This window comes from Balaenoptera borealis (assembly GCF_965194805.1).
Source record: "Balaenoptera borealis genome assembly, chromosome: 7".
NCBI lineage: Eukaryota > Metazoa > Chordata > Mammalia > Artiodactyla > Balaenopteridae > Balaenoptera > Balaenoptera borealis.
The window spans coordinates 105,962,531-105,985,704 of NC_138864.1; the positions used below are offsets into that span (position 1 = coordinate 105,962,531).

The following is a 23,174-nucleotide window of genomic DNA, read 5'->3' on the forward strand; positions in this document are numbered from 1 at the left end:
CCTAATTCCCGACAGGCGGCCTTCCTTTCTAGTTCACTTGTCTATCATCAGCTGCCTCTTCCCTCCTTACCTTGTGTCCTGGCAAAATAAAGGTTTGGCACTTTTGTGTGTATTTTTGAGCCTTGCTTCTCTGTGGGCTCCATTGAAAAGCCCTTGCTTGTGTCCCAGTCTTCTGAGAGCTCCAGTGTGTCCTCCATATTCATAGTAAAAAGAACTTAGGTACAGCTGACCCACACTTTCTGATGACACTCCTGAACTTGGTCCCTCCCTTTTAGGGGCATCATGTGGGCTCCTTTGGCAGTGTGTCACATCATTTCTTTTCTGCACCGTTCTAATTTTTCACCCCCATATTGACTTCCCAACATTTCCCATTCTTGTTTGACTTCAGTATTTCTCAGCCAGCGGGCTGGCTGCTTTGTCTGTCTTGATGAGTGTTCTAAGCTTAAGGCGGGACTTTGACTCCTACAGAGAATCTCCTATTCTTCTGAGGTATTTCCAAGATACTGAGTAATTATGGGGACCCTTCTTATTTTCTAAGGTATTACACAGTCTCTCAAACTCTGTGTATTTGATATAACACATCCTGTTTGATTTTAAACAGTACAGAATGTGAATTCCCCTAGCATTCTACAGGTTTTCCTGGTGGGCTTTTGTTGAGCTCATTATGGACACTGAAGATAAGCTGGTAATTCACGGAATCAAAGCCTGGCTGTGTGCCCTGTTTTCCTTGGACATCCCGACCTGTAGGATATCATCTGTCTGCATTCACCTAAAGCTACTTTGTATTAAAATGTAATATTTGAAGGTTTCCTAGAAACCGTTAGTCTGTGGTTCATTGCAGGAAAATACAGGAGTTGTTAGTTCAGAAGTTGGGCTTTATTCCTTTAAGGTACCCTTTAATTCTAAGATTTTGTGATTTCAAGATAGGATGTATATATTCAGAAAAGAAATTTATGCCCCAGCTTGACAGTGGGAAAGCAGTTGTATTGAACAACCTAGGGTCTGAGCAGATTTAAATGAATTCAGATTCATTCTGGACATACAGAATGAGGTTAGGGTTATCTCGGGAGAAGAGAAAAGGGCAGGCTCTCATCTTTTCCTGTGTGTTCTCTTTCTTGCCAGGCACACTGCAGATTAAGGAAACTGTGGTGGTGTCCTCCCTCTTGGAGAGGCAAGCATGAGCCTGCCCTGTCTCAGCTCTGCCTGGGCTCCGAGTCCTCCCTGACCCTGCAGGGACTCCTATTTCTGATTGAGCGAACCTTGCAACTTCCCTTTTCTTTAAAAACAAAAACAACTAGTGCTCCTGTCTTGCTGACTTCTGCATCTCCAACCTCCAAACCCTGTAAACACCAGCCCTTCCTTAAAATCCTATCAAATTTCTTTTGCTTTTACCCAGCTTGGTTGACAGCGCCCTCCCTATTGTAGAATTCTCCCTGCTTGTACCCCTAGGAAATCTGTGTTGGCATTTCCGTCACAGACTTTGATCAGAAGGCTATAAACTTGTTGGTAACTCTTCCCTAGGCCAAGACCTGTAGTCATTATTAAGAGGGAAACTGTTTCAAGTACAAACGTCTCTTGGTGTTGCAGTTGCTGGGTCTGCATTGGGCTTACTGACTTCCCTGCTCTTGTAGCAGTGAACAGTACATGTATTTTGCATTTTTATAATGCCACTGGGAGAGAAGTATGCTTGATTTCCCGCTCCTGATTGAGCCAGAGCAGCTCCACTTTTTTTTTTTCTGATTTATAGAGGAATTTTCCCACAAAATGTTAATAGGTGGAGGGAAAAAATGACTTGTGCATAAAAAAAATACAAAACTTTTTTATAAGGTCTTTCCTATCTGTGCCTTCAACTTAACTGGCATTTACAATGCTGTTTATGAATGAAACGTGAAGACTTACCAGCATTTTTTTTTTGCTCTCTGTTGCTTTAATTGGAAGAGGTCAGCATTACTGGCTTGACACAGTTCTGACTTGCGAAATGCCTTGGCATGAAGCAGGTTTCATCTTCCTACCAATCCGGTGAGAAAACTGGTGTTGAGGTTGAGTCTGTGTTTTGTAAATTTGAAACTAATATATCCTATCACAATGTATAGACCAGTTAGAGTTAACCAGTTCTCCAAGAAAACAAATCATTCCTCTAATGGGAACAGTTGTTCAAGGCTGGTTTTCTCTTGCACGTGATGGCTTTGCATTCGTTCCTTTTCATTCCAGTTCTCTTTAGTGTACCCTGGGTCCCAGGTGGTGAAGAAAAAAGATAACAGACTCAAGCCTTACAAAGCATGCAGTCTCAGGGGAACACACTCTGAATAACTTGAATAGGACCTCTGGGTGTTGCTATTTTTCCTATTCTCTTTTCTTATCCTGTTTTCTTAGCCCCTCCTCCTTTTCTCCCTCTGCATCATGAACACTGCCTGCCTTATATCTTTTTTATTCCATCTCTCACTTCTATTAAATTTTCCCATGAGGGCATCTCCCTGAAATTCATCTCTTCCGTCCAGCCTCTGTTCCTCTCAATAGTTTAATGGTACAGCTTTAATAAACCAAGATTTCTCACTTTCAATCTAATGACCTGAACCAAGTGAAAATTCTCTTTGCATAAAACTAGATCCTACTGAATACTGTTAAAAACAGAGCTTTGATTTGAAGTTTTTCTCTTTCCTTCACTGTTGAATTCCTGTAGCGCCAGAGTGTGGTTGGATTTTTGTAGGCCAGGCATTACAGAAAGCTGGAGTTGGGTGAATTATCTGCTGCCCTCTTCACCCGTCTGTGTTACATCATGCTGGTACAAATGGGAGGCCAGCGTGAGAAAGGAGGCCGGTCTTTCTCTTCAGTATCCTAATGGCTTCTTTTCTTCCTTAACCCTGGAAGTGCACTCCCCGCTAGAGTTGGGGCTTGCCCTTGCCCTGGTGGCACGGCCAGAGGTTGCTAATGAGATTCAGCACGTGTCAGTGTTGGGGGGCGTTTCACTGTTGGGGAGTAGGGTACATCAGCTCTTGCAAGTGGATGTGATAACAGGAAAATGCATTAAAAGAGCTGGTGTGGGGAAGTGATTTGACGATACAGCTGAATGTGGGGAAATTTAGCTTTTCCCTTTCTTCAGAAGAGATGATGCACTCAACATCCAAATAGCAGTAATCAATCTGCATTTAAGGCAGCACAAATGGCCACTTCTGGAGAGCTGTATAATATCTCCATTTCCAAATAGTTTTCTCCTTCAGGATATTAAGAGGATCTGTTCACTCTTCATCCTGTCTTTCCTCCCCACTCCCAGTTCCATCTGATACAACTCAAACTGTGAGACTCGTCTTGATGACTACTGTGAGGGGTTTGGGGTAAAGTCAGAACCCATTAGCTTTAGCTCCTATGTTGTACACAAGGTGTGGGTAGTTCTATAGGTCATGGTCAAATAATGAACTCACAGTAAGAAGTCCTCCTTGCCCAGTCTTTCCTGTAATTATTAATCTGCACTGGTTGTATTCTTTCAGAGGAAGTTGTTCTAGACTAACCTTCCTAATTAACTTGGTCCCCCCTCTCCACCCAGCTGTGACCGTTTGTCCACAGCACCTTGTCTGTTCTCTACCATCTCACTGTTCTCTTGGCTAAAAGGGTCTAGTTCCTCTCACACAAGCCCCAAATATTTGAGGTTTCAAAATATGTCCAACATATTTCAAAATACATTTGAAGATTATCATACTGGGAACATAATTTTAATCCCAAATAAGTTATAACAATAAAGTGATAACATTTGACCCTTGACATTTTTGAATGTCTCATAAGTTGACTCCCTAAACCACTGGTTCCCATAGGATGGTCCTCAGACCAGCAGCGTCATTTTCACCTGGGAACTTGTTAGAAATGTGAGTTCTCAGGTCTCCCCACATCTCCCTTACCCCAGACCTACCGAATCAGAAACTGGGGTTGAGTCCCAGCAATCTCTTTTCATGCGTCCTTCAGGTAGTTCTAATGCGCATGAAAATTTGAGAACCACTGCCCTAAACAATTCTTTACCACTGTTTTGTTTTGTTTTTGTTTTGTTTTTGAAACTGTTTTTTTTTTTTTTTTTTTTTTTGAGGAATGACTTGGGGGCCTAACAATGCTGGGTTGGTTTTGTTTGTTTGTTTGTTAAAATTTTTATTTATTTATTTATTTATTTTTGGCTGTGTTGGGTCTTCGTTTCTGTGCGAGGGCTTTCTCCAGTTGCGGCCAGCGGGGGCCACTCTTCATCGTGGTGTGCGGGCCTCTCACTATCGTGGCCTCTTTTGTTGCGGAGCACAGGCTCCAGATGCGCAGACTCAGTAGTTGTGGCTCACGGGCCTAGTTGCTCCACGGCATGTGGGATCCTCCCAGACCAGGGCTCGAACCCGTGTCCCCTGCATTAGCAGGCAGATTCTCAGCCACTGTGCCACCAGGGAAGCCCTGGTTTTGTTTTTTAAGAAAAAATCAAAATGTGTGTCCTTTTTACGGCACATTAATAATTTAATAGTTGGAATTGTAACCATGTGTAAAAGGTAATAGAGACTAAGGCATGGAATGGATAAGCTTTAGATCTCTTTGGATTTCCGTCCTAGTTATGCCTTCCCTGCCAGCCATACTTGTTCCTCACCAAGCCCATTGAATAGTTCTGTATTCCCTTTGACTCCTCTTTCCCCTTCCTCATACCCTGCATTCGTGGCTTTTGAACTGAATTCCTTCTGAGTAGCCTCTACCAGCTCTTGGCTAACTTAATGTGAAATCATCTTAAGGGTTGCTGTGCTTGCTTGATTTGCCCATCTGCGGTGTCAGGGGGCTGAATGGGTCGGAGAGCTGAGTGTCTATTACAGATATCCCTATCCTACTTTTGCTCTAATCCTTGGAAATCTCTCCAGAGGACTGTAGTTCAAATAATTAATCACTGATACATCAATGCACAGAATTTTATAGCTACTTGCAAAGGGGAAGTCTCCTTCGTAGCTTCCTTTCATTTGTAAGACTCTCTGCATCTAAATTTCTTGTAAACTCCCTCATGCATATGTTATCTCCTCAGCTGCCCCTGACTTCCCCTCCTCCAGCTCTGGGCCTGGAAGTTGAGAAGGCTTACTTCCCATGCCTCTTGCTTCTGCATCAAGTTCAGAGAGCCAGATCTCAAGTGGATGGCAGTGAATCTTTTCCAGCAGGTCCCTGTAAGTGTACTCACATCAGAAAAACCATTTTTCCCAGTAGTAAGCCCGTTGTGTCTTTTGACTGAGGAAAAAGCATTAAAATTTTCTCTAATTTGTTCATTTTACATAACAAACATCAGGTGCATTGGGGGAGAAAACAAAAATGTGTGGTCTAGTGGGGTTTTGGATGAGCAAGTAAATAATTGCAAATATAATTATAAGCATGGAGATACCAGTGGGTACCTGGGAAGGAGCACCTAAATCAACGGGTTTATCCACAAATAGAGTCCATGAGGCAAGGCGTGTTCTGTCTGGGTTCTGTCTGGGTTGCCTTGGGAAAGGGAGGTGGAAAACAGGAATAGTGCTTTGCTGACCTATGACACAGCCATTCCACTTCTATGAATTTATTCTAAGGAATAATTAGGGAGGTGCCTGACAGTTTAAGAGTTATTCCTTTGGCATTATTTATAGTACTGGAAGTATTATACTGGAGTATTAACATTCACATAAATATCTAGCAGTAGGCAATTGATTAAATTATGGAATGTGCATCCATATTATGGACTTATGTGCAGTTATTCAAAATGATGTAATAAAACTAATAACACAAGGAAGTGTCCATTTAGTTATTGTTTCTGGGGGAAAAAACAATCGCCAAACTTTTCCCACAATTTAAGTGGGCAGGTATGTGTATATAAACACTTAGAAATTTTGTTAATGATGCTTTTGTCTTGGAATTGAATTACGCATCGTTCTTTCTCCTATTTTTTCTCTGGCCCTGTTTTGTCTCTGTGATCAAGACATGAAAAAATTTGGGACTTCCCTGCCAGTCCAGTGGTTAAGACTCCGCGCTTCCACTGCAGGGGGTGTGGGTTTGATCCTGGTCGGGGAGCTAAGTTCCCGAATTCCGCGTGGCACAGCCAAAAAAATAAAAATAAATAAAAAGATATGAAAAAATTACAAAACCAGTGTCACTGAGGCAATTTTGAGTTGTCATTGCCTCTCATCTCACCTTTCTTCAGCCTTGTCCTCTCAAGAAGCCTTTATTTATTTATTTTTTATAAATTTATTTATTTTATTTATGGCTGCGTTGGGTCTTCGTTGCTGCACGTGGGCTTTTCTCTGGTTGCGGCAAGCGGGGGCTACTCTTCGTTGAGGTGCACGGGTTTCTCATTGCAGTGGCTTCTCGGGAGCACGGGCTCTAGGCGCATGGGCTTCAGTAGTTGTGGCACATGGGCTCAGCAGTTGTGGCTTGCGGGCTCTAGAGCACAGGCTCAGTAGTTGTGGCGCACGGGCTTAGTAGTTCCACGGCATGTGGGATCTTCCCAGACCAGGGCTCGAACCCATGTCTCCTGCAGCGGCAGGCGGATTCTTAACCACTGCGCCACCAGGGAAGCCCCTCAAGAAGACTTTAGACTGACACTGACCATTTCTACTTGCTCTCTAGTAGTCCTTTGGTCCTAATCTGGGACAGCGTGGTCTGCTTGTGTTTCCCATGAATCTAATATTGGGCTACCTCTTCTCTGGTGATTCTCTGCCACAGAGCTCAGTTTTTCCCCCCTCTCTTAACCTGAGCACAGCAGATCACATGTCACACCTGGTGCAATAGCAGTGCGTCTTCGTTTCTTCTTATATTAGTTTTCGATGAGGTGGCCCAGAGTTCCTTGTTACTTGCTCCGCTGCTTCATAATACCTCCTGACTCATTAGCTCACTGACCTCCTGTTGACCATAGGACTCAATTTCCTCCTTTCCAGTCTCTGTACTCTCCATCTTTTCTGTCTTATCAGTAATTCTGATTTCGTTGAAAATGCAGCTGCATAAGGCCCACCCACCATTGTGCACCTGTGCCTGCTCTGTGTCTCATTTTCCGAGTGTCAGGACCCGGTTGCTTCCTCCCACTGCCAAGGAGCCAGTAGAAAGGCCAAAGGAAGTGTTCCTTTTTGCTGTGTTTCACTGCTGTATTCATCAGTATGATCTGAAACACAATGAAACCTCCTTTAGAAGTTTAGCAAGTTGCTCATTCTTTGTTCTGCTTTTTATCCTGTTCCGTTGGAATTATTTTCCTTTCTCCTTAGTCATTTACCCTGTATTACCTAGTAGGTGTTTCTGACAATCCTGCCACTTGGTTCCATTTCACTGTTTATGGTGGTTGGAGCTTTGCTCCCATCACTGCCTTTCAGACTGTTGACCGTCTCCTCTAGCTGTAGGACTCTTGAAGAAGGGAATGAGAGGCTTTTGTTCTTGATGCACTTTTGCTTCTGCTCAGAGGCCAGGCTTTCAGCTCTTCTGCCTTGCCCCACTCCAAGTAGCGAAACCAAGATGTCTGCGACCTGGAGCATATATCGTGAACCTGCACCTCCAGGAGAGCCAGCAAGCCTCACTCTTCTGTGCCCTACACTCAGTTGGCATTATCCATGTCTCCAATCTGAAATACCTTCACACTCTGCATTAGTCAGCGGGCATTTGTTCAGCTTTACTAGGCACACAGTAATTGAACTAGGTGACCCTGAGTTTAAAACTATGTGACATAGCTCTGTGTTAAGTACCGTAACGAGTATTAAGGATAGAATTCTAACCCCCGAAGGGCCTGTAGTCTAGCTATAGAAATAAAGTGAACACATGATACAATTTGAAAATACTGCATTGCAGTTTAAATTGCATGCTGAACTGAGTGATACACGTGCGTGTACCCATTCACATCTATAGTTCTGCCATTTCAAAGTGGTTCATAGATACTTCCAGTGTTCAAACAGCCCCCCACCTAGGACCCCAGGTTAACAATTCCTACGTGACAATTGTTTTATGACTGTGGTGAGGTGGTGACTACTGATAAGCTGTAATTCTTTTCTTTCTCTAGTGTGGATCTATAAAGACAGTGTAATGAATAACTTGCACGTAGGGGGCCTGGGGAAGATGGACCTAATTGAATTAGAAGGAGTAATGTGGAAATGGTGGGAAGACATAAACTCTGGGGCACATGAAAGCCAAGCATTATACTTTCCACTCGATGGATGTCACAGGCTGGTGGTCTTTGTTATGGGTATAAGTAGGGGAGCAAAATGAGGAAATCAATTCTGTGGAGAAGTCATGCAGCAGTAGTGTGCACTCTCAGAGGGGCCTGAGTGGATTTAAAATATTCCTGATGTTATCTTGGAATAAATTGGTGTGGGCCTGGCCCAAGGGGGTTACAAAAGAGCCAAGTGAACACAGTTAGGAAGGAAGTTTTGGATGCAGGCAAGGAAGCAGAAGCAGAGTTAAGGGACATTGTGGTTCCTGGTTACCAAGACAGTGTTGTTAAAGGGGAATGATGAATTCAGGGCCTCCGGATCTTCCTCGTCATTTCCCTGCCACCTCTCTGTTGTATGCTTTCTGTCACTTTATTTTCTTTAGATCCCTTTATGTATGAAAGTGGTTCTTTTTGAACTGGGAAACTGTTGGAGTTCCCATGCCCCAGAAAAATTCATATATATAATTCTACTACCATTTCAGGTTAGCTAATAGGTATTCCCAGCATCCTACGTGAAGCTCACTTATGTCGCCAGGTTAAGAATTCCTCGTGTGGCAACTATTTTATGATTGGGATAAGGTTGAATCTAACCATACGGTCTTTGAACTTTTTTTGTAAACTCACAAAAATATTCAGAATAATAATCTATACATTGAAATAAAGGTCATGGCCTCTTTGTTGGCACAAGATGAACTGATGACACAAGATGTCAGTGGTGCTAAGGCTTGTGCCTTGGAGAAGGAGGTTTTCTGACTGTGCAAGGGGCCCCAGAACCGAAGAGCAAACTCTGTTTCTTTGTATAAAGAGTGCTAGGTTCTAATTCTGTTGTGCTAAGGTAGCGGGGCTAATCTCCCTTTAAAAACCTCCCTGCCTGCCTTTGCAGAGTTGATGGTTTTTATCTTCTAGTGGGAAGGCAGTAGTATCTCATACAGAAGAATTTCAGACTTCGTTGGTTAAAGGGAATAGTTTTCCAGTGATCTGAATGGGGTTCCTCTTCCACGCTATAGCTTCTAGAAGCTTCTAGAAGCAACCTAGAAAGCTGAGTTTTCATCCCTCTGCTTTACTGTTACGTCTTTGTAGGTATGTGGACGTTACTCACTTTTCCTGGCTGGTGATGATTTCTGTCCATTATTGACACTGCTGGTTGTTGCCATCTTTGTGCTGCGGCTGCTTGGAGAAGAAAGCCTCTGAGAGGAGCAGCCTGTGCTCTGCCCACCTGCTTCCTTTCTCCTGGCTGGCCTGAGCTTCAGCCTGCCTTTGTGAGAAAGCAGCTATTCAGCAGACACAGTAGGTGAAGTTTAGAAGTCAGGAGTTTCATTCCTTGCCTAATGAAAAGGGATGTTGAACGGTGGTTGCAGCCTGCAGGCAGCATGGGGAGGGGAGTTGGTGTTTGCTCTGTGGAGCAGGTATCGGTGGAAGCAAACCTGCTACCTTTATGCCCTCCCAGGTCTCAAAGACAGAGGGCCCCAAACCTATCCCAGAGAAGCTGGCTTATGTAAGATACAGGGGTAGCCGCACCAGGAAATAATGACAAGGCAGCAGAACCAGGATCTTCCTGTTTTTATTTTCCTATATACAATTGTTAGTAGGCAGGCATGTCGTATATGGATGCTTGCATCCCGGAACAAAGGTATATATTATATTCCTTTCGTTAACAGCACTGTGGTAAGCCTACCACTCTTGGTGTTTGCTCCTTACCTCTTTGAGATAAAAGCACGAATTTCTTTTTTTTTTCTACATCTTTATTGGAGTATAATTGCTTTACAATGTTGTTAGTTTCTGCTGTACAACAAAGTGAATCAGTTAAATGTATACATATATCCCCATATCACCTCCCTCCCAGCCTCCTGCACTGGGTGGTTCTCCCAGATCCCCTCCCTCCCCCTCCCCCTCCCCCTCCCCTGGCATCAGCCTTGTGTCAGGCTGAGGGAGGTTTTCTGGGGATGGCTCACCTGGTGTCGTTTCTGCAGCAGCTGGCAGACAAGAACCAAAGCAACCTCAGCACAGGGAGGGAGACCCAAGCTGGCACATGAAACCGTTTAGATACTCAGTGATCCCTCACACTTTGCTGTCTGGGTCCAGCACACCACTTATACTTTAGAGGGCTTCCTGCGCGGGCAGCATTTGTACTTAGTGTCTACAAATTATTAACTTTCAATTTTGTCTCTGTTTTGCTAAGAACTAAAATAAGAACTATTTCTCAGTTTAAATATGATGTTGCCTGAAATTTATCTAATTTAGCAATTGTATCTAAAGTATGAAAAGATGAAGTCTTTGAAGGTTTTTCCAAAATTAATGCCTGAATGTAAACAAGTATCTAATATTCTTTTTAGGAACAAGGTAAGCAGAATTTCTTCTTTTAATATTAAGACTTACTTCACTGTATGACAGTAAAATTAAGTGAGAAAGAGAAAAATAAATACCATATGCTAACACATATATATGGAATCTAAAAAAAAAAAAAATGATCCTGAAGAACCTAGGGGCAGGACAGGAATAAAGACACAGACATAGAGAATGGCCGCATAGCACAGGGAGATCAGCTTGGTGCTTGGTGACCACCTAGAGGGGTGGGATGGGAGGGGGGGTGGGATGGGAGGGAGGGTGGGAGGGAGATGCAAGAGGGAGGAGATATGGGGATATATGTATGTGTATAGCTGATTCACTTTGTTATAAAGCAGAAACTAACACACCACTGTAAAGCAATTATACTCCAATAAAGATGTTAAAAAATAAATAAAACAATGAAACAAAAAAGACTTAATTTTAAAGAATTCTGGATTGTTTCAAATGTCATATGTACACTATTATCCATATTTTCTGCTTTGGGGTATTATGTTTTTCCCCTTGGGGTGGTATGTTTAATCTTGGTTAAGTGCTGAATTTCTGCTTATGGCACAAAGCTACTTTGGGGTCACAGAGAGAAAGCAGAATTGTAGGTTACCAGCTCACCACTTTTGCCTTGAGAACCTGTTTTCTGATGTACTGCCCAGGCCCTGTTCTTTTTTCCTTGTAGTATATGAGGTGCTCTCCAGCCCCCAGGAAAGGCCAGGAGTTCAGCAGTGTTCTCCATGAACCATCTGTTTATTGAGCAGGTCCACGTATTTTGGTTGTTAGAAAAGGAGAAGGCTGTGGGCAATCTGTGCCCACACGGGACCTGCAGAAAGCTGAGCAGGCTTCGCCTAGAAGAAAGGCGACTTACCCTCAGGGTGGCAGTGAGCTTGCCTTGCCTCGCTGCGGGTTTGTTCCCAAGCCGCTTCCTTTGAGTTTATGGTAGCAAAATGGGGAAAGCCTGCCGGTGGCAGAGGAGGCTGTAGAAACAGGACACAAGCAGGATGTACACAGGGCTTTGGGAGATGGAAGAGCTGGAGCTACCATTAGTGTGCAGATCCCAAGGGACCAGGGGTTAAACCTGGTCCATGGTCATTATCAGACACCCTGAACAATAAATCACTGGACTAAAATTAAATGGAGTAATTGTGACTCATCTGCAATTTCTAAAGCTGAAGCCCTTGATTCAGATTCAGGAGGAATCATGGGAGTCAAGGAACTTGGAAATGTTTTCTTTCAGCTAACAGTTCAGATTAGAATGAGTGTATGATTTTTTTCTTAATTCTATACTTTGACTTCTTCCCCTCATCATGGAATGGAAACTGGGTGGTAAGGGAAGTGTTTTGTTTGTCGTATCTGAACAGAAGGTGATTCAGATCAGTTGAGTGAGAGACAGGTCCCCTGGGGTGGAAAAAGGGGCAAGTGGGGAGTGATAAGGGCCCGAGTATGTAAGAAATGACTGTTGCACTTTGCACTCAGCAACACCCACCCAGTTTGATTTGTGAATTGGATTTAGAAAGTTAGGACCTGAGAGTAACGCCTCTACTTCTACTCATTAGTGGAGCCCGAGTGGGAAGAAGGTTGCAGTGTGGTTCCTAGTGTGAGGGTCCGACATGTTGACCCTGGCCTGGGCAGTTTACTTTAACACTTTCTCTGGAATATGGAAACCCTAGAAAGTCTAGTTCATGGAGCAGTCACACTCCTGAATCTCTTTCTCAGTCTCTAAACACAGCAGTGTTCCCTGCGTGGGTCCGCAGGCTGGCAGTATGCGCAAAGGTCTTGACTAATGGTGTCATCGCTGAGTGATGTACCCATCACCTTTGATTCTGCGGTCCTTCGTTGTTACATGAGTGATCATGTCCCTGAAGCTACCACTCAAGGGATTAGGAGGCAAAAGGTGGGAGATTGGAGCAAACCAGCCAGTGGTCAGATGTGTGTCCCAGGGTCCCCTGCTAAACCCAGTATTATTACAACCTGAGACTGATTGAAAATGAGGCTTAATGTCAGTTATGTACCTTTGCTAATTTCTCCCCCCCCCCCCCCACCGCCCCGTTTTCTTTCTTCAGCCGTGCGGTGCAGCTTGCCATATCTTAGTTCCCTGCCCAGGGATCGAACCCAGGCCGGTGGTGAAAGCGCCGAGCTCTAAGCACTGGACTGCCAGGGGATTCCCTTCTCCCCCATTATTAAAAAGACTTTTCTGTACAGTATTGCTGCATTCAGGGCAACTTATCTTTTTACCTGGGAGGAACTTATTTCCATTAGAATTGGAACACAAGCTACATATTTTTGCATTTAAAATGTTTCATGTGATTAAACACAGAAAGAAACATTATTACTTCTGTTTTTTAGGAATGTGCTCTCCAACTGATTCTTCTTTTGTGCCTAGAACGATGCCTTTCCTTTGGAAGCAAGTCCTGGAGCTCTCTTTGATAGCCAGGCACACTGTTAGCAGTAACTAGCAGCCAGCTTGTGGTAACTGGGCTTAGGGGAAGAGCAGGAGTGTGCCCTCCCCACCTCCCAGTGCTCTGGCCGAGACCGGCTGCTCAGCAGTGTGCGCTGTGTAGTGACACATGACCATCGGACCAACCTCTCTTCCTGCCGCCTTGTCCCACCCTCCTTACCCCTTCCCAGTGTGATTTGTATTGTCATCGGGCTTCTTTTCTTCTTTCTTCTTTCTTTACAGGGCTATTAAGAATGGCAAAGGATTGCATAGCAAGAAGGAAGTGCCTATCCACCGTGTCGCAGACATATCTGGGGTGAGTTGTGTCCGTGAATGGAGCTGTGTGGCTCCGAGGCGCCAAGAGCTTGGCTGCTCATTCACCGAAGGACCTCAGTTTATGTGTTTTCTGTAGCTCATTCTTTTTCAGGCACTGAATGTGAATTTTTCCATGGCTTCTGCTAATGCATCTATAGAGATCCTGTTTTATACTCCAGGAAAGCAGAATTTCAGCAAGGGCATAAAACTGCCTATCTCTTCACCTGAATTTTTACTGAGTTGCTTTTCCCTTTTCTTATTATCATGAGTTAGGAGATATTTCTTTTGAGTTGTATTAAAATAAAATTACCTTTTAAAAAAATAAATCCCTGTTCTGTGACTGGAAAGTCTTAGTGGAGAAAGGTCAAATACAGGTTCTAGGACAGGTTTAGGAATTAATCCTAATTAATCCTGATCAACTAGGGAGAAGTATGTGAGCATCCTTTGAGCTAACAGATGTACTAGATGATACAGGAGAAGAGATGATGCAGATACTTCTGCGCTCCCTTAAGGCTGTGTCCAAACGACTATTTCATGATCAGGATGCTACCCTTGCACGTTTCGGAACTTTCATTGGCTGAACTAGACGCCTTTGTTAGTTGAGGGGGTTTATTCATTTACTCAGCAAGTGCCTACTGTGGCTGGAACTGCTCTAGGCAGAGGATATAACAATGAACAGAACTGATAAAGTCCCTACATGCAAGCGGGAAAGGGAGACAATAGCAATGCCAGGCAGCAGCGACTGCTCTGAGGAATAGGGCAGACCAAGGCAGTAGTGAGGGTTCAGGGGTTGATTTTGATCAGGTGGCCGGGGAAGGCCTTCTGGCTGTCAGTTTCACCCTCTGTTCCTGGGACACACACCATCCAGTTCAACTCCCGTAGTCACTAATGGGTAAGGAGGGGCTCCAGGTCACGTGTAGGGAGGAGCACGCAGCCCAAGGGACATGACAGAGGAAGGGTAGTCAGTCTTAGCTTGGACACTTGGGAAGCTTGCCTCGGGCACAAGAAGAAAATACTACCGTAAACAGAAGCTCAGCCGGGCGACAGCAGTGATGAATTCCGGTGTAGCTTATGGTGTGTTCCCAGGCCTGGCTCAGGCTTTGCCTGTAGTTCCTTGTGGTGGCTTCGAGCCTGTCTCGGCAGCTCTCCTTTGCCTGGGTGTGGTCGTCCCCTGTTGGCTTTAATCACTGGGATTCTGTTGAGCTTTTCCCTCTCTGTAGCAGTCATTGCAGACTACAGATTGCACAGTGTGGCAATTAATTAATTAGACTTCTGTCAAGGCGTTGTGCCACTGTTTAACGAGCAAGGTACATCACTGTGCGTTCCTCGTAGCTCAAGTCCAGAGAAGCCCAGAAAACCTGTTACTAATGGCCTTTGAGCCACAGGTGACTGCGTTGTATCTCCTGGGGCTCATGGTTCACAGGTGACTTTCCCAGCAAGCTGGTATCAGGCCAGTTTTCTCCGTGGTTTACCGTGCTGAGTTATTGTTCATGTGTATATTAATTTCTATATGTGTCTGCTGTGGCATTCTCAACAGTATTTCCTTTAATATCATTCTTTTGGTGAAGTCAAAGGGTAATTTTTTTGGTTATTCAACTGCAGGGGGACAACGCTGTAAAATACCTATTTTGGAAAACATAGTGGTGACTCCTGCACTAATGGCAGATATGCCCACCCAAAAGCTCATGTCTGGCCCATACTCCAGGGCCGTCTAGAAGCTGAATTCAGCCTTGGGGATGGTGCTCTGTTTTGGCCTGTGGAGTTTCTATTCTTGCTTAGATTTCCTATTGGCATCGAGGTGAGGCCCTCAGCAGGTTTTTGAGGTAGAGTTACAGTTGCTTTGGGGCTGTGCTCTTGGTACCCCCAGTGTAGTGTCCTAATGATCTTGAATGCTATCTTTGGATCACATGCTGCCTTCTACCTTGATGCGTTTTCTTTATGTTTGCGTGTTTGTTTTTGGTAGCAATGAATCTTAGGAAACCTGTCTTCATAATCCCCCACTAAACTGTAGTTCGGTTTCATACATACCTTTATCCTCTTTTCTGCCTAGATATTGGCGAATTGGTTTGCTCTTACATTATTCAAAAATAAATGCAGGTCAGGCTCCCCCACTTACCACATAAATAAAAGAGGAAAGCTAGATCACGTGGGAGAGTGGAAGTGAAAAAGCTATTCCATTTAATAGATGTCAGAATGACCTTGTCCACCTTCATCACACATTATTCAGCTTAGATTGCAGGTTTTTTTGGTACCCTGTATAATAGACGAGTTTTGTCTCCCCCTTCTAACCTTCGTTTCTTTCCATCACAATGTCGTGTTCAGTATGTGTGTGTTCTGGGTGCCCTTGTGCCATCTAAGTGAGATGTATGGGTCTTCAGCTTCCTGAAGCATTCTGGTTATCTTACGGAGGGACAGGTAGGCATGTGGGGTCAGATGGGCACATAGTTTACATCTGGTTGAAGAAACAAACATTGGAATAAAGACCATGTAATACAAGCATATATAATGGTTTCATTAAAGTTTCTCAATTTTTTTTTTAAATCCTTGTGTCCTTCCCTCCCACCATTGGTCCCCCTTTTAGTTGCAGGTTGTGGTAAATGGCAGTTTTTGTTGAGCTGACACTATATGCAATATGCTGCCACCATAATTGACTATGAACTGATATTTGTGCGTGACCTCTCACCACAACCGAGGACACATCCTTGGAGGAGAAGAAGACATATATGCTCTTCACATTTTGTTTTCTAAACACTCAAGAAATATGCTCTGTGGAAGAGGTTATATCATGATTGTGAGACAAATAACCCATACATTTGTTCTAGTCTTAGTGGCCTCCCACTCTTAGAGTCAGGTTTCTACCCGTTGTTCGCATCCCCTCTCTTGTATTTTGTAAAAATGATTTCAGCAGGTAAGGATCAGAGTGCATGAAAATGCCTCCTGTAGAGAGTTAGCAAGTGCAAGCCCTGCTTGGCTGACTCCCTACCGTGGGAAGTTAAGTAACCCAAGTGTAGACTGACTCTGCTTCGGCAGGTGAGATGCTCGCCTCGTCATGTGGTGCTGAAACAAGCAGGCCTTTTCATGTGCATTCGTCAGCTTTTCCCAGGACCGGACCGCTCAGGTATTGGCTGCTAAACATGCTTTCTGACTTTGTGTTCTCCTGTCCCCAATTGAGCCTCTTGCATCCCTTCCCATAGCAAGAACGCATTACAGTTCTTTGACTTTTCAAAAATGTTACGATGGCTCCCCAGTGTTTAGGTTGTGTTGCGTTTTGATTTTGTTAATATAGATGATTTTTGACATTAACGTCAGCTAAGTGTTGTGTTTTCTGTGAGCTTCATGGTGTCTGTGTGTAATGCCAACTGGATGAACCTACCTTTTGCCTGGGGCAATGCCAACTGGATGAACCTACCTTTTGCCTGGGGCAATGCCAACTGGATGCACCTACCTTTTGCCTGGGGCCTGGATAAACTTGGCTCTTCTGCATCCGTGCTCCTGTTTTTCAGGGTATCCACTAAGGGGGGAAAAAAAAATCTGGTAATTTGGGTCCTGAAGCAGTTACTGGTTTCCTTTATTTCTGACTTTTGAAGGTGAAGGAAATAGGCTATTACAAGCACCTGTCAATTGCTGTCCTTATTACCCCTGTCCGGTTACCCTTCAGGCCGGGATGTTTCTGTGAATGTGAAACCGCTAAGAATTTGATCAACTTGGTACTAGATCTGATTCCATTTGGATGGTGGTTCTGTGGTGACTGCTTCCCTTCATACAACCATGTTTTCATTATTAGTGGGTTTTGTTTTTCCCTATTCCTTTCTCCACTCCCTCCCTCGCCAGCATACAAAAAGTCGGAATGCGCGTCAGTGGAATATAAGGCTGTTGCTTATCTTCGGTTTATTATTGTTTTTGCTGTAGCCTCCTCTGTAATAAATACAATCTCCTGCAGATATAACGTGTAAAACAGGCAATAAAATGTGACTGGTGCGTGGCTTGCTGTTGTTCTGGTAAATCAGACAAATCAATTACGGTTCTGAGGTAAGAGAGGGCTCCCACTCCTCAGGTTGCAGCCGCGTTGCACCGATTTCTTCCTCTGCCTCCCTCCGCTGGTGCTTGGTGAGTCATAGTGTCTATTTGACTTTTCCTCTATTTCCTGTCATGTGTTCTTTCCTCTCAGGTGCGTGTGGAGTTATGACGTGTGTTGACGACAGCATGAGAGGCTAGAGCCTAGCCCGGCATCCTATCCACTCCAGCCATATTTCTAACAGTCCCAGAATGGGTCCGATTGCCAGGATGGGGCTGTCCATCTCCTGAACATCTTCTGCCTTTCCATGGCGTGGAATCTTGATGACTTGGAAGCAGATTTTGCTGTTGTTTATTCTGCTCTTCTCTCCTTTCTTGCCTTCTGGTTGGGCTCACTTGAAGGTTGTCTTCTTTGCTCACGTTCCATACTGGCTTCTTGGTAACCTCCTCTATCCATGAGTGGTTTTTGTTGGAGATACATACTATTACTAATATGAATGTGCTTAAACGTGGCCTAGAATGGTCCAAAGACTAGCTCTGGGGGTGGGGAGTAGGGAGAGTCAGATTTTCAGGTCCCTGCTTTCTCCTTTAAATCATGAAGACCTGCATAGTTGCCCAGTCAGAGTCTCACATGCAAATATAAAGGATGGAAGTGTTCCTTTAAAATAAATAGGCAGGGTTTTAAGCATGTCCTCCTGACCTCTTCCTTCAGGTTCTGGTTTTTCAGTGCCTTTTTGAACTTGAATAGCACTGTCCTCTTTTCCTCAGGGTGTTGGAAGCAGCCCTTTCCATGAGTCTTGGGGGCCATTATAGAAGTTATCTTTTCTTACCTCCCAATGGAGTTGGGCCTCAATGTAAGAGTTTAAAAATATTTTTGGCTGAAGAGATTTAAAAAGTGGTCTGTCCAGCAAGTCTGAGGAAGGTATAAAGCAGTACAGTCACCCAGGGGCTTTATAACTTAGGTCTGTGTTAAACTGCAGCTCCCTTGTGTGTCTTCTGGCCTACTTGTTTAGAATGCCTCCTGCTGCTTACGTGACCCTAAGGTTCCTCTCAGCTTCTAATCACCGGTGATTTGATGGTACCAACGCTCCTTTCTTGTTTGTTTTAGTAGCTCTTCCCTCTTTTACTCTCCCTTAGCCTCTGAGTAACCTCCTAACCCTCTAATGTCCCTTTTGTGCTGACTACACAAGGTCAAGGCCTAGGGTTCTGCCTGGGAGTTTGGTTGCTTAGCACTAGAGGTCCCTTCACACTGTATATTTGCTCCCCTGGGGAAATCCCAGAAGAACCTTGTCCTGCAAGAGCCAGCGCACCGGCTGCTGACCTTGCTGCTAGAAGCCTTATGTGCTCCATAAGGTTGATGGCTGCTCACGGGGAAGCCGGGCTCAGTGCTGGTGCTGGGTTCTCAGGTGCTTTCTTGCATCTCTCCTGCATTTGGCAGCTCTAGTTTTTGCCAGTTTAGGGGAAGCTGCTGCTCTCTTTGCTCCACTCGTCCTCTCCCCGCACCCGAAGGTCCTTGAACTCCAGCCACTCCAGTCGTACCGCAATGTGCAGCTCTTTGACCAGGATTCTCACAGCACAGAAACGTGCACGACAGCCCTGTGGCGAAGGCAGCTGCGACGGCAGAGGGGCAGCTACCCTGGGAGTCTCTCTCTCCCATGCTGCTGAGGCTCTTTCCTTTCTCCATCCCCTCCCCCTCTCCTCTCCTGTCCTCCCGTCCCTCCCCCCAGCTCCCTTTTCCCCTCTCCTTCTGCAAAAGAGTTGGAGTTTGTTAAGGAGACCTCGATCGATGGTGGGGGAGTTTGCTTCAGCTGGTCGCTCTCTCTAATGGCTGAGTGCGTTGCTTTATGGCCTTTTGTCCATAGTTCTTTGAGCCCTAGGAGTCACGTGTGGCCAGTTCTTGTTTTGTAAAGCTCTCCTGTTCACACTCCCCAGAACCGCAGGGGTATCCCTCTCTCCTAAAGAAATCCAAAAGCATTTATGCTTTCCACGGGAATAAGAGAGAAGTCTGTCTTTCTTAGTCTGAACATGTTTCTGAATGAAATTGCTCAGAAATGCTGGAATTTTAAAAAGATTGTATATCAGCCTCTACCACAGTTAGTGGTTGTGTTTAAGCACCTCCTTGTACAAATTTAACCCAGTTTTCAACTGAGTTCTTCTATTGTGGATTTTTTTTTTTGCACCGTAGGTCATGAAATCTAGGACAATCTCTCACCTCTTTTACTTAGTTTGGGACATCAGGAGAAATTGTTAGTAGACTTTGAAACTGGCAAGATGATTATTGGGTATCCTTTCAATGGAACACTGGGTGCTGCCTAGTAAACCCTTTGGGGTTATCTGATTCTGTAGCCCCTTTGCTTTTAACTGGCATGTTTTGCACCCCTATGGAGAGGGAATTTAACTTGTGAAGACCTAATAAAGATGCAAATGATTCCTATTTGTACAAATGTGGCCCTGTATAGACAGAGACAATTAATTTCTACTCTGTAAAAGAAATGTTTTCAAACTTTACATTTTCACTCTGTAGTTTTGCTGTACAGTTTTGCATCTTCAGCAAATTCACTTCAGCATTCCTAGTTGCTTGTATATATATCCATCCTCCAGGCTCTGCTTTGAATCACTTGTAATATCTTTCTGGTTCCCTCATTAATTAGTGAGTTAAAATAAAATTTTTGACACATCTTTATTTTATATTTGTATAGAAGTCATGGTTTTACCTGTTTGAAAATTATCCTTTAAGAGGATAGGGGAAGAAATTGCAAAAACAAGAGGGAAATACAAAACTACTTATAACATTGTTTTTATTGCCTCCTCTGTACCTGAAAATACGAAGAGTCATTTGGTTGTAGAAGTTCTTTTAAAATATAAAGTTCTAAAGTGAATATGTCTCTTTCATCTGCAGGATGCCCAATTCCATCCTGTACCTTACTGGGTCTACCGTTTTGTTCACCAACAAGCTTTTTTTTTTTTTTTTTTTTTTTTAACATCTTTATTGGAGTACAATTGCTTTACAATGTTTTGTTAGTTTCTGCTGTATAACAAAGTGAATCAGCTATACATATACATATATCCCCATATCCCCTCCCTCTTGAGCCTCCTTCCCACCCTCCCTATCCCACTCCTCTAGGTGGTCACAGTCCGACAAGCTTTTGTGTTGGAAAATTCAGGCGCCATAATAGGTTGAGGTAGAGGGATTGGACATTGAGCTGAGCACAGGGCCCTATGTCTTGACGTTTGGTGGGTGTGTTCCAGCTCTGAATTTCAGCACCTCTGAAGAAATGTTTGATCAGGTGACTTGCCCAGAGGTAGAGCACTATTAGAGACAGCATTTCTTAAAATTTGTTGCTTCTTTCAGTAAAACATCTTATTTCCAAAATAATCTGTAGACTTGGTGTGTCACTGCCATGCATTCTGTTTTCAGGAAGTTTTCTGCCACAAATTTGTCTGGTTCCCTTCTGATTCCTTGTTTAACTGACTTCATACAGGGGGATGCCTACAAATGAGCTCTGAGAAACAGGGTCCTAGCTTTTATTTAAGTGTCCTGAGCTATAATTTTTGTGTCTTTCTTCCTTTGTTCAAAGAAAGGAGAAAAGAAATTGAGGGAGTCCAGGAGCATTTTTTCCAATGAAAAAATGTCATCTCTTTCCAGAGAGAGTCGCCTCTAGCACAGATTCTGCTCGCGCTGGTTCATGCTCTTCAGTTCTCTTTTCTGTTCTCTGGGTGCATGTGGGGATTGTTCTGTGAGTCTATATCACGGGTCCAAATTGGCTGTGAATGAGCCCATTGCAGACTTGGCTAAAGGAATGCTTCGGGTATTTTGGAGGCAGTTGATAACATTCCTGATTCCCAGGTTCAGGTGTGTGATCAGGTTGTCTGATCTGTCCTGTGACTGCCGAGTGATGTGATGAAACTTGAAGTATTTCTGCCCAGCCACGGCTTCACTCTCCACTTCACCATCATAACACTACTTAGCCCTAGATTGAACTCATTTTGTCCTGTGGCTATTGCTTATGTAAACATCTCAAAGTAAGTCATTTTACTAACACAGACATTCTGCTTACTCGAGTTTTAAGGCTTTATTTAGCATGCTTCCAACATATTCCCTAAGGAATATGTTGTACAGAATTTTGGGCGCTACTTGCAGTGTTGACGTCCAGATAAATATTCTCGAATCAGACCTCAGGGTGGCTTTGGAATTACCTAGTAATTTTGTGCCTCAGTTCCTCACGAAAGGGTGTTCTCAGGAAGAAATGATAGAATTCGTAAGACAAGATTAGATTTGGGAGGGTCTGAATTTGGAGGAAGACCTGTGTTCTCTTGTAGGACATTACTGCAACACGCCTGGCTACTTCACCCACCATAGAGAATATTTTCATATTCAGTCTAGTCCTGTTTCCACTTCTCAGTCCGCTGGCTCCGACTCCATTATGTGAGCTGTCTCTGAGTAGCCATCTCTGCCCTCCTGACCGTGCCCTCCTCCTCCTTCAGGCCCTTTCTCTTCTTCCTGGCAGTTTTCCCTTTTGATCCTCACTGCCTTCTCGTCATGCCTTACTTCAGCATTTACACAATCACCTATTACCATGATTTTGTACTTGTTGATATATTGATTGGTCACCCGTCTCAGTTGACATATGTGCAATGGTTTTCCTCAATAGTTGATAAACTCCTGAGAAAATGGGATCTTTTTTGTATCTCTTCACAGAGCCTGATTTAGATTTGATCTGCCAGGGGATGACCTAAACAGTATGAAATTGTGTTTGAACGAATGTGACCCTAGATCCTAGATGTACAGTTAACTGTGCTGGTTAGTAACTAGAAGTGGGTAGACTAGTAGAAGGATACAACAGGAAGGATGCCTATTTTCTAGCATATAGCAGCAGCACGGAGTACATGATTAGTAGCATGAGTCCCAATATCAGATCAGCCAAGTTCAAGTCCTGGCTCGATTGCTTATTAATTTGTCTCCTGGAGGTTATTTAACATCTCTGTGCCATGGTTTTCTCATCTGTAACATGAATGTAATGCCCTTATTACCTCATTAGGTTGTGGTGTGCTTGAATGAGTTAATACAGCCAGAGTATTTAGAACAGTTGACATGGTTCATATGGTGGTGGTGGTGGTTATTAAATGGCTGAGCGTTCTGCCTGGCCTACAGAAAGTCCTCTAAAATGATCCGTCATCCTCATCAGTAGTGTTTGTATTGCAAACTTTTTATCCAAGTCCTGAATCATACTCCTTCTCTCCTGAGTTCTTTTACTGCCCCATTATCTCTCCTTGACATTTAACATATGCTATCTGGCTTGTGTTATAGATGCATTTGTCATGTTGAGTCATGAATGAATGATCAAACAATTAGTATTTATCGAAAGCTTATTCTATTCCAGGCACAGTGCTGGGTGTTGAGGCTATAACATTAAACAGTACAGGTGTAGTCCTTCTAGGTCATACACAATTCGGTCTCTAATTACAATTGTGATAGAAGTATAGAGACCTGTGAGGGTGTCTTCACAGCCTATCCCTTCTCCCATGTGCTCAGAGACCATCTTTTAAGTGATTTTAAAATGAGGCCTAAAGGAGGGGTTACTTGGAGGTCTTGTTCAATTGATAGGCTAGATCCTTAGAATCTCACATTTAGAACCTCGGTACAATATCCATATGCAAATACATCGTATCAAAGTTGTAAAGTCACTGGTTGGGGGCAGGGTTAAATCTGTAGTTTTCCTTAGGAAGAATTAGAATTCCCAAATATATGCCAAAAGAGGACAGTTCTAACAACTTTAAAGTTATTTTTCTTTAAGGGTAGTTTCTTTATTGTTTAGCCTATTATTGCACATTTTTCATGTATGTGTGGAATTCTGGGTACTTTTTATTAAATCTGTTTCTGAGTCCAACCATGGGGCTCTTTACATCGTGCTGCTGGCTTTACTAGGA

At 43.8% G+C, this 23,174-nt stretch overlaps 1 protein-coding gene across 1 annotated transcript in view; it reads left to right on the plus strand.

The window, feature by feature from the left end:
* SND1 (staphylococcal nuclease and tudor domain containing 1) overlaps positions 1-23,174 on the plus strand; it is a 415,142-nt gene that overhangs the window by 236,468 nt on the left and 155,500 nt on the right. The window contains exon 14 of the mRNA XM_082400014.1: positions 13,161-13,233. Coding sequence (XP_082256140.1) covers positions 13,161-13,233 — 73 coding nt within the window. The remainder of the gene's footprint in view (positions 1-13,160; positions 13,234-23,174) is intronic.